Genomic DNA, 17,860 nt, shown 5'->3' on the forward strand with positions numbered 1-17,860 from the left:
GCATGCAGTCCCCTGCTGGCCCCTCCTGGATGTGTGCCAGCATAATTTTCTCGAACAGCTTGCCTAGGATTGAGGTAAGACTAACCGGCCTATAGTTTCCTGGGTCCTCCTTCCTGCCTTTTTGTTGGCAGGGTCTGGGGAGTGCTGGTGGGATCAGAGACTCTAGCCAATCTGCAAGGGGTGTGAGCAAGACCAGGGGGGTTTAGTAGGTTTGTGGGGGTAGGGGGAAAGTTTTGGTTCCTCAGGGGTGGACTGGTGGGATCAGAGGAGATGGTGTCTGTTCTGGGGTGGGCAGACTGAAGGCTTAAAGATAGTGCTGTCAGGGAGCAGAGGAGGGAAGGAAAAGCACAGCCTCAGGGCTGGGGTGAGTGGCTGGGTTTTCCCAGCTCCAAAGCTGTGCAGCAAATGCGTATACACATTCCCAGAACCTGATCTACAATAACATTGCTCACTTTAAGATGCGAGATTGTAGATCTGGTACCACAGATCGTGGATCAGGGTTGCACTTGTATATATATTTGGGTTAGATCAGATACAGGTTGGACTAAGTTATGCAGTTCACATCTTAGGTGAATTAAAGTTAGACTGGGCTGGCCATTTTTTACTTGATCTAACTTTCCTGAATATCTGAACAGTTCAGCACTTAGTGAAGGATCCACACATGAGCGAACTAAGTTAGATCAAGCAGACATTTTTTTGCCCAAGCTAACCTCCTGAACTTGTATACAGGTCAGCACTTAGGTGTAACATCTATACTTACTGTAAGGGTACAGACAGATGTAACATTTGTATCAATACTAAAATATACCAGTATAATCTGGATTAGATGGAATAATAGTTAAACTGTTTTATTCATAACACAGTTTGATGCAGGAGATGAACCTCAATAGCCCAGGAGGGCTGTTCTAGTTCTGTGTTCCTATAATGCAACAATAATAATTATAATGCGTTAGAATTCCCTGGTAGTGTTGAAATGATTCTGTTGCCATGATGGTTCAGGAAATATGCAAGAGGCAAGCATTCTTGTGGACCAACTGCCTGGCCATGATAGACATAGACAAGCTTTTGGGTATTAAAATTCTTTTACAGGAAATTGCTTTACAAACCTCAAGTCATTTTCCACCACTGCAAGTTGTAATTGCCACTTTTTGAATGGTGAAAATAACATATATAGGAGACCCTTGATAATAGACATGTTATCTGGGTCACAACGGTACTTGGTAAAAGAGCAGGCAACAGAATCCTTTCTCTGACCACTAAGAGATATTCCTAGTCAAGCAACTCACAAAACAATTTACCTACAAATAAAAAAAAAATCAGTTTAGCAGAGGAGTTTCCTCTTATTCCCTCCACAGCTTTGTAGACAGACACCTTCCTTAAGTGAGAAGTGATTTATTTTCAGAGATCTTCAGTATTACTTACAGAAGTTACCATCAAACATTCTTAGTTTCACAAAGCACCAACAGCATTGCATCTGTGGTATTCCCAGCATCAGATTACTCACAGAAGTAGAGACTGAGCACGGAAATTGAATCTAAACTTCCTGCACAGACCTTTAAACAAATAGTTTCACCTACAATTCTTGTTATTATCTAAAATAAAATATATAACTTTTGTCTCTCTTCTCTCTATAAGGATTAAAAAAATGATGCATATGAACCATACTGCTTTACATTAGAACACAGTTCAAGCTTTCTTCCATTACCTTCTCAGTTAATGTTTTGAAAGGCCTTATTAATGGGTGTGTCTTCATGTTTTCATCCAGTGAAACACCATATTTCCATCCACTGTTAGTCTGAAGACATAAAGCACACTTTATTCGTGTCAGAAATCTGCATTTGCAGATGAACAGCTGCAAATCAACCAGTCATTTCAACAAGCAAGATACAAGATTGTAGACCTAGCCAAACACAGTTGTGTATTAGATCTGGAAAATATCTCTACCCAAAGATTTGCCACACATTGTCCTTCTAGCATTTTGCAGGTTTAAGCCTTAAATGACATTCTCCATTTCCTTTTCTTTGTGTCCATAGTTATGTTAATTAATTCTCCCATCTAACCATAAAACTTACAAGATGTGCATGTTCTAAATATAGGTCACCCTTTTACAAGTATTTGTATTTAATAAGCAGATAATAGTGAAATAATTTTATGTCATTTCTTCAGATGTTTTAAAAAATAAACCATATAGATTTTAGTGTTACTCCTGATATGCTTGCATTCTAAATTCAGACTACTACCAATATTTCAATTGCCAGCTAATTAGTTTTTAAATGGGAGAGTTCGCTATCCTCAGATTATCTGCTGCAAACAATGGATGGAATATCTATTGGAAAACTATCTATAGATTTAATATTTACATGGCATATGCCCACTGTGGCAAGTGCAGAGCTGATAAATACAAATCAAAGCACATTTTGAAAGTATCAAGATTGGCAACAAAGTTTAACTCCATCCTACTTTGCTTTTCGTTTCTCCCTTGATATTGGCAAAAACAAATAAACAAACAAAATAACCCAACAACATTCAGGTTTAAGATAAAGTTTTAAACTGAATAAGCGTGTTGAAATATCAAATGGACTACAAACCGACAACAAAATTTAAAAAGTGCTAGGCCACATGGTAGTGGGTGTAAGTCCATTTATTCCATCAGGTCTGCCTTGCTTTTCAGGCACCATTCTGAATTGATGAAGTACTATCTGAATTCATAAATCCCAAGCATCACTATATGTAGCTTTGTAAGCCTTAGTTTTCTCAAAAGAGTGACAAGCACATGAATCAAAACTTAGGTAGTAAATGTAATTTTCAGACTTACCAGATTTCAGTCTCCTTTCAATCTGTTGTTCCCAATTCAAAGCCAAAACATTTTCTCCTACCAGCTGTCTATTTTCCAAATAAGCAGGAGCTATCTCACCATTTTTAGGGAACTTTTTTTTTAAAGCAATTCTGCTATACCAATGCAACCTAAATATATCATCTAAAAACAGCCCCTTTGTATCCAGAAGCATTCAGTTGGAAGCCTTTGGACACAATTGTTATGTACTCAAATTGAATAATGGTGTGCAAGGCTAGCAGACTCCAGTATGTGTGAAATCCAGAGTAAGAGAAAGATGTTTCTCTTAAGCATAATTTTCTCCCACAACTTCAGTGAGAAGTCTCTGCAGGTGTACTAAGGGATGGGATAGTCTTGTCCCTGAAACTGAAACAATCTCCATTTCCACTCCTTAGATGACTTCTCTCATTTGCACATTACTTGTGGTATGCTGGCAGAAAAGTTTCGGTTTGATTAATTAAAGGAGGTATATTGGATCTGGATCATATTTAAGCAGGAAGAAAAAAATAATGGCGGGCACAGAATACTGTAGTTTGGAAGACGTATCCCTTTTAGCAAAGAAAACAACAGAGAGCAAACTTTGCATTATATTTCCAGTATGGTCACTAAACAAAATAAATAAATGAATAAAACCCTTTAAAAGTGATATTTCTCAAATTTAAGATGAAAAAGCTTCTTTCTTGGACTTCCAAAGACTCCTCTGGAAAATGCCATTCAGTAGGATAACTAAGGAGGGGTAAGTGGAGCACCAACCCCCAGAGCTCACTTAGAAGGACTGCAAATATTGCCCCCTCCCTCAAAGGGGGGATCATGCAGAGCCCTGCATAGGCTAGCCATAGGGAGATGGGCAGGTGCAGTCAAGCAAGGGCAGCACCACACCCTGCAGTGTGTCTGAAGGGGAATGAAACCCTTCCCCCGCAGGGGACTTTGCCATGGATGTCTCAGACCTGTCCCAGTAGGTGGTGTGTGAACAAGGCACCAAGAGGGGCCCCTGGGGAGTCTGCATTGCTGCCTGTGTCATTAAAGCAACAGCAGTAGCGTCTGCTGCTCAAGTAAAAAGAGCTCAGGCAGGTAAGGGTCTTCTCCCTCTCCTCACCACCCTGGAAACTGAAAAAGCTTGTGATACCTCTCCTGTCCTAGGATGATCCAAGTCTATCACCTAGATAAATTGGACAGATTTCCAGTATTCAACCCTCAGTGTTCTTTAGTTGCCTATTTCTGACAACTGTCAGTTTTATAATAATCCCTACCTTGTCAAAGGCCCATTTGTCATGTGAATGTTCGGCATACTTGCTAACAATATACTCTAACTTCTCAGGGAGAGCGAGGCTGCCAAAACAAAGAAACAAAAAACAAAAACAAAATGGTTATTTAACCATTATTTATTCTAACCAGCTGTATGAATGAAAGGCAGTAAGAGAAACTAGTAGTGAAAATATTTCAAGTCAAAATGTCAACAAAAAGTCATGCTTTATAATTAGATTTCCATTTACGAGGAACAGCTCAAGCTAAAACCAGTGGATAGTGATATTAAAGGGTATCTTTAAATACATGAATGCTGGAATGTTACAGAACTGCAATCATAGAGAACCACTTCTTAAGGGTTTTTTTCCTTGGCAGTTGTTAATACAGCATACAGCTAGGATGATTGACTGAAAAATGAATTCATTTTCCTTGTTATGGGACACAATGACATACACAATGATGCTCAGTTTTTGTGTATAAAATTATTAGAACACATATTTCTGAAAATGCAGTATCATTACTAAATCATCATATACTATATGCTAATTTTCTTTGATATATGAAGTGGTGATAGTTACACACCGAATAAAGATTTTGTCAAAACCTGGCAAAAGGCTAATTACACCATTTATTGATGAGAGTTTAGTGGCCTTAAGTTATTTCTTATCTACAAACATAGTTTATCCCCCTAAGTAATGGAAAAAAATGGAGGTATTATTGGAATACATAATCAATGGAATTTAATTCAGCTGTTATGTGTTGATAACACTCAGTTACCTACCTCAGAGATGTATTGTGTTTATTATATTTAATGTTTGAGAATGTAAAAGCCAAAGTGTTACAATATTGGCATATTCATTACTGGTATGTTGCAGCATTGGTAGGAAGGAGCGTGATTTCCCACATTAGTTATGAACAATTCTAATATCATTAAGAAGTCCATTGCCAGCCTATTCACTTCACCAAAAATAGAGATATGGGCATTAGCAAATATTTGGCAAAGTTTCTAGTGTTACTAGGACTCACTTGACTGTGTTGATAGGTTTGGGATCAAAGTTTCCCTCTGGGTCCAGTGAAGTCTGCTTTTCCAAAGTTGCTCTAATTCTGGTGTCCAAATAATCTGGTGGCAAAGCCCCAGCTATAGCACTTAGACAAGGCAAGGCCATTCGGAAAAGCTCTGGATCATACTTCTGCAGGAGAGATAGGAACTGGTTGGAAAGTCCAATAGAAAAACATGCAAAATGTTAGTGAAGATAAAGCAGCCATATAATAGCAGTATTAGAAGACAAGGAAACACTTTAAAAAAGCAAGCACAAAACAGAAACTCATTCCAGAACAAAGGTATAGTTTTACAAAACATTCTTCATTGCAGAAACTACTATATTTCTAAGGCTCTATTCAAAACAGAGTTAATGCATGTAATTCTTCCACAAGTATTTATTCTAACTTAAGTCATCTCTGGACCAAAGAGAGATAAGTACGGGCAAAGTCAAAGAATTTTGACTGTGTTTATTCAGACAAAACTTTATCTATAAAACTTGCTTTAGACCTTACAGAATTTCCAAACCCTATAGGTATTGCAGAATGCAGCATCAACTCTTCTCCTTCTTCCCTTTAAACATAGTTCTGCTTAAAATTGCATAGGTCAAAGGAAATTGCCTTCTGAAATAGAGGCAAGTCATAAAATTTTAAATTTGTACCAGTCAAGAATTGAATTAGCACATCCCCTCTTCTAATTCAAGTTATTTCAGCTTTAAGGATAGAGCCTTTTGCTACTTTCATGTAATAATTCTACCCCTAGCAATGTGACATGTGACTTGTGGTTACCTACTCTAAGGCAGTTGGCTGTAATGGAAAAAGCACTTGATTGGGACTTTGTAGACCAGTGTCACCATTGACTTCTGGATGACTTTATGGAAATTACTTTATACTTCTTTGAGCTCATTTCCTTAGATGTAAAGTGGGAATAATGATTCTGATCTTCCTTTGTAAACTCCTGCAAAATTGACTGATGTTTTCATCAGTTGCCATATGAGTATTGTTGTTAACAACTTTTGGTGTTTGGTAATATAAGCATGGCATCTACTTGTATAGGGCTTTGTGAAACAGCTATTTTTCATTTTGCTTTTAGATTTGGCCATTTCGGAGGACAGTGATTCATTTTGGTGTTTCGGATCACTGTTTCGTTTCGATTTGGTCAAGTCTGTCTCAGAATTTCAACACTGATTTGGAGATTTGGATTGGCCAGGGAGAGGCAGGCACAGCCAGGTGGCTGCAGGTTCTCCCAGGACTCCTCTGGTTGTGCCTGCTTCTCCCTGGGCAGACGGAGCCACAGAAGAAGTCCCCGTTGCTGTCTTGCCTGGACTCAGCCTCCTGGCATGTTAAAAAAAAGAAAAAAAAAAGAAAAAAGCCCTGCACTCACTGGATGCAGCAGTGGCAACTGGGGCCTCTGAGGGCTTGTGGCAGAGCCCCTACCCCCACGCAGTGCATGGCAATTGGGGGCAGTGGAGATCACCACCCACTCCTGGCACCCACATGGCAGGTGCCCCATGGTGCAGATGTAATGCTGCATGCTGTATGGAAGCTGGGGCCACTGGGGTGGAGTGGTGCCAGGCTCCAGCAGCTGCACCAGCTCCCAGACAGTGTGCAGTGCCCTTCCAAGCTGTGCTGCACCCGCGCAATGTGACAGCTGCGGCATGGGTGCCAAGTGTGTGTGGGGGGGCAATCCCAGCTGCTCCCACTGCCCCATGCTGCATGGGAAGGCTCTACCATAAGCCCCCAGAGGCCCTGATTACCGCAGCTACATCCAGTGAGTGCAGGGCTTTTTTTTAAATGCTGGGAGGCTGGGACTGGGCAGGGCAACCATGGGGGCTTCTCTTGCAGCACCCTCTGCCTGGGAAGAGGCAGGCACAACCAGAGGAGCTGCAGGAGAAGCCCCCATGGCTGTCCTGCCCAGCCCCAGCCCCAGCCCCAGCCCCCTGGCACTTAAAAAAAAGCAAAAAAAAGCAAAAAAAAAAAAAAAAAAAAGGCTGCAGCAGCAGCAGTGGGGCCCTTGCGAGCTCATGACATAGCCCCTTCATGCAGTGTGGGGCAGTGAGGGGCAGCAGGGATCATCCACCTTGCTTGGCATCCACACAGCAGCTGTCACATTGCTTGGGTGCAACGTGGCTTGGCAGGGCGCCACGACTGTTTGAGAGCTGAGGCGGCTCCAGCAGTCAGTTGGAGCCCAGCACCACTTAGCCCCAGATGCCCCCAGCTCCCAGACAGTGTGCAGCACCCTGCCAAGCCACACTGCATCATGTGATGTGACAGCTGCCACGTGAGTGCCAATTGTGGGGGGGGGGGTGATCCCCACTGCCCCCCACTACCCTGCACAGCACAGGGGGGCTCTGCCATGAGCCCTCAGAGGCTCTGATTGCTGCTGCTGCAGCCAGTGAGTGTGGGGCTCTTTTTTTTCTTTTAAAGTGCCAGGAGGCTAGGGCCAGGTGGGGGATGGGGGAAGGCAGCCATCAGGGCTTCTCCTGTGGCTCCTCCAGCTGTGCCTGCCTCTGCTCCAGCAGGAGGAGCCATGGGAGAAGCCCTCATGGATGCCCTGCCCAGCCCCAGCCCCCTAGCACTTTAAAAGGAGGGCTGTGGGGCTGTGCCAGACTTTCCGGGGGCAACTCTGAAGCATTCTAAAACATTTCTGAAATGTTTTAGATGGTTTTGTTTAGTTTTGGAGATGTTTTAGAGCCTTCCATTTCATTTCAGATTTGGTGTTTCGGACGCCGAAATGGGCTCAAACATCTCCAAAATGAAATGACTGTCAAAATTTCGCACAGCCCTATGGACCACCACCTTGCTATTAGGCATCAAATGAGCTTGGAATTTATGTGGCCAACTTACAGGCAAATTATCTGTAGTGAGAAGTCTTTTCTTTGTGTCTCTTGTGAAAATTGGAGATTAGTACTGTTAACGCAGGGGTGGGAAATTATTTTGGGCAGAGGGCCGCTTACCAAGTTTGGGCAAGATGTTGAGGGCTGCATGGGTAGCCCCACCCCTTGACAGATTCCCTGCCCCCTGGTTGTCATCTTGTGACTGGAAGTTCCTCCCCCTAACCCCTGACCTTTGCCACTAGAAGTCCCTCCCCTTTCCTCCAGAAGTACTCCTTTCAGCAAAGGGTTTTGCCATCTTGGAACCATAAAATTACCAAATTAAATTCTAAAAGAAAACATCTACAGTATTCATAAATTTGATTTCAAAAGGTATTTTTGTCCTGATTTACATGTGTTTGTGTAGAGTACATAGAGGTGATTGAACAATACCGTAAAATGAAGTCTTACTCTTACATGTTGTGGGGGGGTTGGTATAGGTTCATGGGGGGCTGTGTGTGGGTATGTGGGATGTTGGGAAAGGTGTAGGTGTGTCTGTGAGGGGTGGATTAGTGTGGGGGTGTGAGGTGAGAGAGCATGTGGGTGGATATGTGGGGTGTAGGTTGGTATGGGGTTTGTGAGAGGTGTGTGTGGGAAGAGGGTTGCTGGGGTGTCTGAGGGGGTGTGGTGGTCTGCATTTATGGCAGTGTGAAGAGGGTGTGGGTGCATGTATATGATGGGGTGTGCATGTGGGAATCACCCTACAAACATACCCTCCTTCTGTCCCTGCCTACACACACACACACACACACACACACACACACACACACACACACACAGAGTTTCTGCCCCTGCTTACACCCCCTGCTTCTGCTTCTGGCCCTGGGTACTGGTGCAGCCTGGGCTCCCCAGTCTGGCGATGCAACCCAGGGCCATGTGGTGCTGGAGTAGTATGAGGGGAAATGGGTGGGAGTTGAGTGGTGCTGGGCTGCTCAGTTCTGCCAGCTCCCCCTGGGTCCTACTACCCCTGTCTTCTGTCACCTTTGACAGGCAGCCAGGAGCAAATAAATATTAATTTACTAAATTTTTTAGGGGCCCCGTGGGCTGGATAGAATGGCTTGGTGGGCTGCATCTGGCCCGCGGGTCATATTTTGTCTGTCCCCTGTATTAATAAGTGCTAAGATGAAGCTGAAAAGTACAGTTTTGAAATTCATGGACAATTTTTGATGTTGGTATGACAAATGACAAATATATTGTAAACACGCACTCTGAGAAATCTATAAGTGGAAGTGTTAAAGATTTTTCTATACTTGCTTGGCCTGAAAAACTTGGTATAATGGAAGAAAGATCAGTCAAATAGAGAGCAGCCAAATATATGGAGAGCATGAAACATTTCAAACCCATAAATACCTGTTTTCAGAATAGAAGGAAGGAAGATGCCAGTGACTTTAGAGAAGCCTTCTTACGTTACACTATCATGAATGACAGTAATGGTTGGAGTATTAATAACACCTAGACATCAGTGTTTGAGCTGGCATGTCAACAACACTTATTTGAAACAAGGTAAAGATAAAGTTGTTGACAGATGATCTTATTAGATTTTTCCAGCATTGTTAGCATTGTGATGCTGTACTGGTGCAAAGGCAATGGAAATAAATATTACTAAGATCAATATTGTAAACAAGGGTTGGAGAATTCCCTACCACACTGAGACTACTGCTTTCTGAACATGTTCCCTTAAACAGTGAAACGGAGGCTGAGTGAACAGCAAACCAGACCTATGAATGCTAGTTTGCTGGACTGGAATTTAGAACACTGTAAGTTTGATTAGGTTGCAAAAGAGTCACCCCTTTTTAGATTGTATGCTCTGAACCATAGCACTGAGACATCACCAGGATGTCTTAGCACTATTACAGAAGTAGCTGTACTGATGGCACCCATCCTCAGAGCATGGGCAGAATGCCAACTTTGATTTTTCTTTCATCAGATTTCATGGTCAGTGGCTTCTGCTGGATTTCTGAGTCCAACCCACTTCAACCAGTGAGGGTGGCTGTTGGCATATCAAAAAAATACTCTTTGTTTTTCTGTCCTCACCACAATCCTGACCACCAGATGACACTGTAAAATATCAGAGAAGAAAAATGTTTGCTTTCCAGAAAGGGGCTTCGTAGTCTCTGAGACATATTATAACTAGCATAGTATAAAGATACACCCTTTTTGCTTGAAAAAAGGAGATAATGATAAAAGGTTTCCATGGCTGTCATTATTTGCTTCCATGCTTTGCAAAGTTCAGTTGTATCCTATTAAATTCCATTTATGTTATGATTGATGCATAAGTTTTTGATCTCCAATATATATATTGCAACATGTCCCCCTTCATATTTAATGTTAACATACCATTTTATATCATATCGATGACAACATAATGTAGTAATGTTTTAGAGATAACTTTATTGTAAAATTGCAAAAATATTTAAAAAAATGTTTAGTAGAGGTAAGCTGGAGAAAAAGGTAGCATTGGTTTCTGACAAGAACAAATCATCTGGCCAAATTTTGCAGGAGGATATTGCTGTACATTAAACAAAAGATCTCTATCCCTATGTTTAGCTGAAGAGAATTTATAATAGTGGATTTATAATAGTGGATTTATCAAGCATTCAGTCAATTATTACTTCGGATAGAAGCATTCATTGCCGTATCTACTGTATTAAGTAAAAGCAGAGTTAAAATAGGTACTTTCTGTGGTTTGTATCAGCTATTATTACAGTCATGTTTTCAATGTTTATCTCAATTTTAACAGGAATTACAATCTTTACCTTATGAGAGAGGGAATCAAAAATTCCCCAGAAAAGTTTCTCAGTCAAATGCAACTCTTCTTCTGCTGCAATTCCATAACTTCCCATTCCTGACGGGAGGCAGTAATATTTCCAGCATTGTTCATAGTGATTCGTTAGAAGCTGTACAGTTTACAAGAAAATATCGTTATAAAATCCATCTATTTCTTCTGAATGCTATTCACTAATTGGTCAGATAGGATCAGAACCACTACCATCTACTGGAAATGATGAGAACCAACTGTATGTTACAATCCTTCCAGCTAACAGAGATTCTTCTTTTTAGCTAAAACAACCAGGGTCTGTGCTCCTTAGAAGTACAGGAGTTGTACTCTTGCTGTTGCTTTCAAGTTCTAATGAGTCATAGGGAGAAGAAGGGTGACAAAATTTCTAGATGACCACAAATTTGTGACAGCATATTCAAATTAGCCCAAATAATAAAATATCATATTGTGTAAATTTACACAATGAAATTTACGTTTGGGTGGAGAAAAAAAGAATTGCATAAAATAATTGCATCGCTTTTGACAAAGGGGTCTTCTTTTCACTTAATTTTGCTCTGACTTCTCACTATTTAGAAATTCTTAACTAAATTGAGCAACTGCAAAGTACATTGAGGTGTTCTCCATCTTACCTAAAAGAGATGAGAAATATGATAAAACAATTCATGCTTCACTGTTTTCTAGGACTAGCTATGTCTGATCAGCTATACTATATGGTGTCCATGAAAATGCATGGCACAGAAGTTATAAAGAAAATATATAACATACTGGCAAGGGCTTAAATGATTATAACCATCTATGTGATGGGCTATAATTCCATCTCATGGGCTTACTAGTAGAACATATTAATTAGAAACCAGAACTTCTGTTTCATAGACAGTTCTAAATCTCAAAAAACAACAAAAGCAAAAAAAAATCAACCAACCCTCATCCTGCTCTCTCAAAACACCAACAAACTTTATCATCAAAATAAAACCCTGAAATTATGAATTTCCCTGTAGAATGAAAACTCTGACATTTCATTTTGAAAGATTAACTTGATATTTCTTTGTGACTTTCTGAAATAGAACTGAGATGGCTCCATTGCCTTCATCAATAGTTGCTCCATTTTTGTGGGGATGAGAGAACCCTAGGAACCCTGGCTTTCTGCAGCAAAGAACCAGATAACTTAGGATCCCCAGCATGGGTTAAAACCCAGGCTTTAGGTACTGCATACTCCTATCTCTGTAAAAACAAACCAACAGGCATGCAAGCTGGTGGGCAACCAGGAAGAAAATGTCCTACTAGCTCTGTAGTTGTCAGTTTCATGTGATGGGGCAGAATATTAGACCCGTGGTAGGCATTACTCAAAAGTTTCCTTCACCTCAAACACTTTGTCCTAAATCATCCTTTTTGCCTGTATCACATGTGCACACTTTAACAAACAAACACATTATTGGCATATGTATTCTCCCTAGAGTTCTTCGGGAAACTGGGATATAATCCGCTATTTTCATTTCAATAGGAGAAATGGAAAAGGTAACTGTTTGTCAAGAAAATTCACATGATCAACGTTCAACATACTCTTCACAAGGGAGACATCTGACAATGCATTTATCTGTTTTTTATTTCAACTATTAAAAAATACAAATAAATCCACATTGGTTAGGGAAAATTTAATGTTGTTTTATGTTGCCTGCCTTCACCTCTTCTAAAAGGTGCTGCTGACGTTGCTTTTTAGAATATATTTTCTGTTGAATGCACATATAATAATTAGAGCAATGTTTACCTTGAGTGGCATTTTACAGTATTCATTAAGTAAGGGTACATCAAAAACTAGCCGTCTCAATAGTTGCTGTAGCATAGAAGGACGTAAGTGGCTGTAATTAAAAAAAATAAATTACTCATTTAGTGACATGCACATTTCAATGTAATTGCAAAACAATTATAGTCTCTTTTGGAATTCAAGTCACTCATTGAAGGGGTTCTGCGAAACAACAAATCAGCTGTGCATAGAAAACAGGCAGCGTGTAAAATCAATTCAGTCATGTAGAATGAAAACCCTTTGTGAGAAAATTAAGATTATTTAGGCGTGTGATAAGACACGAGCACAAGGATCTTCCTGTATCTGGACTATGCATAGGAGGATGCAATGAGCAGGCAGACTAGTTCTGTTTCTCATGCATCCATGCAGCATCTTTTCACTTTTTTTCTTCCAGACACCCATACAGCACCTTATTATAATGTAGCACAAAGGAAGGGGATCTTTATGGGAAAACAGCAAATTACAGTGGAAAAATCTAAGCTAAAAAGACAGAATATTATCCTGAGACAAAGGTGAATTAGTGCTGTGAAGGAACAACTCCATCTCCCCTTTTGAAACCACTACAAGCATCCCTTTGTCAACATCTTAACATTTTTCCATTGTTAATTTCAAAGTGCCAAATCCTAGAAATCAGTCAGCCATAGTTCAGTTATAGAGAAGTAGAGCTGGAAGGGACCTCCCAAAGTCATCTAGTCCAAAATCCTGCCTGAGGCAGGATCACCCCATCCAAATCATCCTATAGAAACCATAATCTAAACTCTGAATAAGACTACTTTTAACCCTACCCAATGCAGACCTTACACCCCAAACTGTCACAGGTAAATCAGAAGAACCATGGCAGCCAATATTCTGCTTCTATGAAATGTCAATGTATGCTCAAGATATCTCAGGTAGAGGGCCGCAAGTACATAGGAAGGCAACCCCTGCCCCCCAGTCTGTACCACTCTGACCACAGGTAAAATTCCTTCCTGACCCCAGATATGGCAATCAGTCTGAACCTGAGTGGGGGGGGAAAGACCCTCTAGTCAGAACCTCCAGCTTTGGTCTCAACAGGAGTATTGGCATAGCCCAGCCAAAGTCCCCAGCCTTGGCTGTAGCCAACACCCAATGCATTTGAGGGTGGCTTAAAAGCACTATGACACATGAAACAGAAAGGGAAGGGAAGGGAAGGGAAGGGAAGGGAAGGGAAGGCAAGGGGAGTGGAGTTGATTGGGGTGGGGGGCAGAGGCAACCAGAAAAGCCCAGAAGCATGGGAAATACCCAGGGTAGAAAATAGGCATAGCTACAGCTAGATCATCCCTGACCAGTGACTGTTCAACCTCTTCTTGAACACTGTCAGTGATGGATAGTCCACAACTTCACTAGGTAATCTATTCCACTGCCTCACTATTCTAACATGTCCTCTTTTAAGTGCCTTTTCCACAAGCTGAACATACCTAGTTCCTTCCTCCTCTCCTCAAATGCTTTCCAAGCCCTTCATCACCTTTGCTGCCTGCCTCTGGCCCCTCTCCAATTTCTCCCAAGGTATAGCACCTTATATTTGTCAGCACTGAACATCATTTGTTTAGCTCAACTTTCCAACCTGTTGAAATCCTTCTGAATCATGCTCACATCCTCCAACAGGTTCACAATCCTTCCTAGTTCTGTGTCCTCTTCAGAATTGCTCAAGAAGCTTTCTATGCCAGCATCCAAATCATTAAGAAACAACTTGCACAGCATCGAGCCCATGACAGACTCCTCTGGGATGCCAACTGAAACAGCATGCCATTGTGACATGGACCCATTACTAATTACCCTTTGCTTGCTGCTATTAAGCCAGTTATCTTTCCACCTTAAGGTAGTTTTATCTAGCCCATATTTCTCCAATTATAATAAGGTAATGTGGGACCTTGTCAAAAGCCTTGCTGAAGTCCAGGTACACAATATCCACAGCATTCCCTTCATTTACTCAAGTAGTTACTTTGTCAAAGGAGAAAGATCAAGTTTGCTACAGTGACACGATTTGTTTTTCATAAATCCATGCTGGCTGCCTGTGATCAGCCTTTCCTCCTCCAGATGCTTGCAAATGGCTCTCTGTAGGATGTGCTCCAGGTATTGAGGTAAAGCTATCCTGTCTGTAGTTCCCTGGGACCTATTTTTTGCCATTTTAAAAGAGGGGCACCTGGTCCTGGACCCATGACTTCATGAAGATCATTGCCAAGGGCTCCTCTTAAAAGTTCCTTCAGTATCCTGGAATGAAGTTCATTCAACCTTGCTGACTTAAATTCATTCAGACCCAACAAAAGCTCTCCATCTCTTATTTCCTCCCTCAGCTTGCTCCTTTCTTTATCCAGATAATCTTTGTTAGGTGTCTGGCTGCAGCTTTTTTGTGAAGACTGAGGCAAAGCAGCTGTTAAGTAAATCTGCCTTCTTTGTGAGGAATTCCCCACGACTTGTTAAAAGACCCGCAGATTCCTTGGTCCTTCTTTTCTGGGAAACATACTTATAGAACCTCTTCTTGTTGTCCTTACCCTTCTTTGCAGGTGCAGCTCATTCTTTATCTTTGCCTTCCTGATTTTGTGTCTGCAGGTTCTTCCTATTTCCTGATATGCTTCCTTGCAGCAGACCAGGAAATGCAGCCCATTCTTCCATTGCCTATTTGCTTTCCTTTTGCATCTGAGGCATTTTAAAAGCTCCTTGTGCAGCCACATTGGTCTCTTGCCATTCTTCTTGTGCTTCCATTACATCGGGACAGTTTCTTGTTGGGCTTCCAATACTGTGCCATTTAGAAGCTCCCAGACCTCCTGGATGCCTTTATCTTTCAATCTATCTTCTCATGACACCATGCCTATAAACTTGGAGTTGGATGAAATCCATCTTTTTGAACTCTAGCATTCTAATTTTGCTGAGCTTATGACTTCCCTGCCTCAGGATCTGGCATTCTATCATATCATAATTGCTTCCTCTGAAGTTATCCATCACCTTCACATGCTCCACCAATTCTTCCCTGTTGGTCAAGACAAGATCCCAGATAGATGACCTTAGCTGTATCCTCCACTTTCCCTAGTTGTGTCCTCCACACAAGTTAGGAACTAGCTTGGCATTGTTCTTCTACCAAATGTCTGGAAAATTGAAGTCTCCCATAGTTTTTAGATAGATCTGTCACCTATTTGAAGCCTTCCTCATCCACCTCCCTTCCTGATTTGGCAGTCTACAATAAAGCCCCATCATTATATTGGTGCTGCATCTTTCACTTTTCATCTTAATCCAAATGCATTCTTCTTTGCTGTGCACGTGTTTTTGACATACAAGGCAACACCACCACCTTCTCTCAATCGTGTCCTGAAACAGAGTGTAACCCTCAATGTTGACCTTCCAGTCATACCAGCGGCCCCACCATGTCTCAGTGATGCCAGCCAGATCACTGTTCTTTTCACAGGGTGCAATTTCCAGTTTATTTTGTTTATTCCTCATACTTCAGATTTGTAAATGGGCATCAGACATACCTTGCACTTTGACCTCCCTTTTGCACCATTCGCTGCAATCCTGTAGCTCTATGACACTTTCCCAGAGTTAGGTTGCTTCTTTGTGTCTTTTCCCTTTTGGACTGTGTACTTTGTTGCTAGAGGGGTTTGATCATCATCACCCATGTAACCTAGTTTAAAGCCCTCCTTACTAGGTTAACCAGACAACACCCAAAGATGCTTCTTTCCATTCTCATCAGATGGATCTCACATCTCTTCATAGGAGTCCTCCACCCAAGAACATCTGTCCGTTGACACCACCATCTTAGCCACATTTCCACTTTCAGGACATAATGGTCTCTGCCTGGATCCTTGCCTTCCAAGGGAAGAATCAATGAGAACACAACTTGTATTCCAAGCTCCTTAATCCCCAAGAGCCTCATAGTCACCTTTGATCTGCTTAGTGTCATTCTTGGTAGTGTCGTTGGTACATGTATGGACAAATAGGAAGGGATAATTGTCCAAAGGATGGATGAGATTTAGCAGTCTCTCTGTGACATCTTGAAGTCAGGCTCCAGGCAGGAAGCACATCTCCTGGGCCCTCCAAGGAAACAGGCTGTAAACTCATGAAAATGTACATGAAAAACAAGGGGCCAAGGGACAAACTTTTCTTCATAAGGCATGTATCATGAAGAAAACCTGTACTGCAGTGCATGAGAAAAAGAAACATGGCCTGATCAATTTCAACGTTCCTCAGTCTTTTAAAATTTGTAGATCTGTGTGCTCCATGCATCCGCTGCCAAGGCTCACATATACACATAACTCATGCTTCAATCTTCCAGGATAGAGATTAGAATCAATTAAAAATAAACAATAATAATAAACACATCCAAGCACACATTTATTTCCCATACTTCTCAGAAAACCTGATGGCACTTAATACAGAGAAATGCAAGGTGCTCCATCTCTGGAGAAAAACCCACATCACACTTATAGGCTTGGCAGTGCTACACTTGCTAGCAACATGGCTGAAAGAGACTTGGGGGTCATGATTGAGCACAAGATGAACATAAGCCACCAATATGACACCACAGCTGGCAATGCGAACAATACTCTGGCTTGCATCTACCAATTAATCTCAAGCAAGACGTAGGAAGTCATCCTCCTGCTGTACTTGCCCTTGGTGAGGCTGCAGCTGGAGTACTGCATCCAGTTCTGGGCTCTGCAATTCAGAAAGGATGTGGAGAAGCTTCAGAGAGTCCAGAGGAGAGCCATCCATGCACATGACCAGAGGGCAAGAGAGCAGGCCTTATGAAGAGAGGCTGAGAGCCATGGGACTCATCAGCTTGAAGAAGTGTAGGCTCAGGGGTGACTTGGTGGCAGCCTATAAGTACATCAGGAACTGGGAGAACATCTGTCCTCCAGGGCACCCCAAGGGAAGACAAGGTCCAATGGTCATAAACTCCTGGAAGATCATTTTAGGCTGGACATAATGACAAAACTTCTTTACTGTCTGAGTGCCCAGGGCCTGGAACAGATTCCCCCCAGAGGCGGTGCAAGCACCTACTCTGGACACTTTCAAGAGATATTTGGATGCCTATCTTGCTGGGATCCTTTGACCACAGCTGATTTCCTGCCCCTTGAGCCTGGGGCTGGACCCAATGATCTTGTGAGGTCCCTTCCAGCCTTAATGTCTATGAAATCTATGAAGTTTGATATTGGGAGACTTGCATTTTTTGTTACAGAGCACAACGACAGAAAAACGTGTGACTGTCACAACAAACATGCTGCCATTAATTCAAGGAGACTTTCAGGCTATAATAGACAAAACAAAATATATGCAAGTCA

The 17,860-nt window shown here is 41.7% G+C and overlaps 1 protein-coding gene across 1 annotated transcript in view; it reads right to left on the reverse strand.

The window, feature by feature from the left end:
• Window positions 1-17,860, reverse strand: part of RYR3 (ryanodine receptor 3) — a 537,566-nt gene that overhangs the window by 154,997 nt on the left and 364,709 nt on the right. Inside the window, exons 49-53 of the mRNA XM_019551798.1 lie at window positions 12,534-12,624; window positions 10,746-10,886; window positions 5,105-5,268; window positions 4,084-4,162; window positions 1,706-1,795 (exon numbers count right to left, since the gene is read on the reverse strand). Coding sequence (XP_019407343.1) covers window positions 1,706-1,795; window positions 4,084-4,162; window positions 5,105-5,268; window positions 10,746-10,886; window positions 12,534-12,624 — 565 coding nt within the window. The remainder of the gene's footprint in view (window positions 1-1,705; window positions 1,796-4,083; window positions 4,163-5,104; window positions 5,269-10,745; window positions 10,887-12,533; window positions 12,625-17,860) is intronic.

The sequence above is a fragment of the Crocodylus porosus genome, unplaced genomic scaffold, assembly GCF_001723895.1.
Source record: "Crocodylus porosus isolate Cpor-Errol unplaced genomic scaffold, CroPor_comp1, whole genome shotgun sequence".
In the NCBI taxonomy this organism is placed as follows: Eukaryota; Metazoa; Chordata; order Crocodylia; family Crocodylidae; genus Crocodylus; species Crocodylus porosus.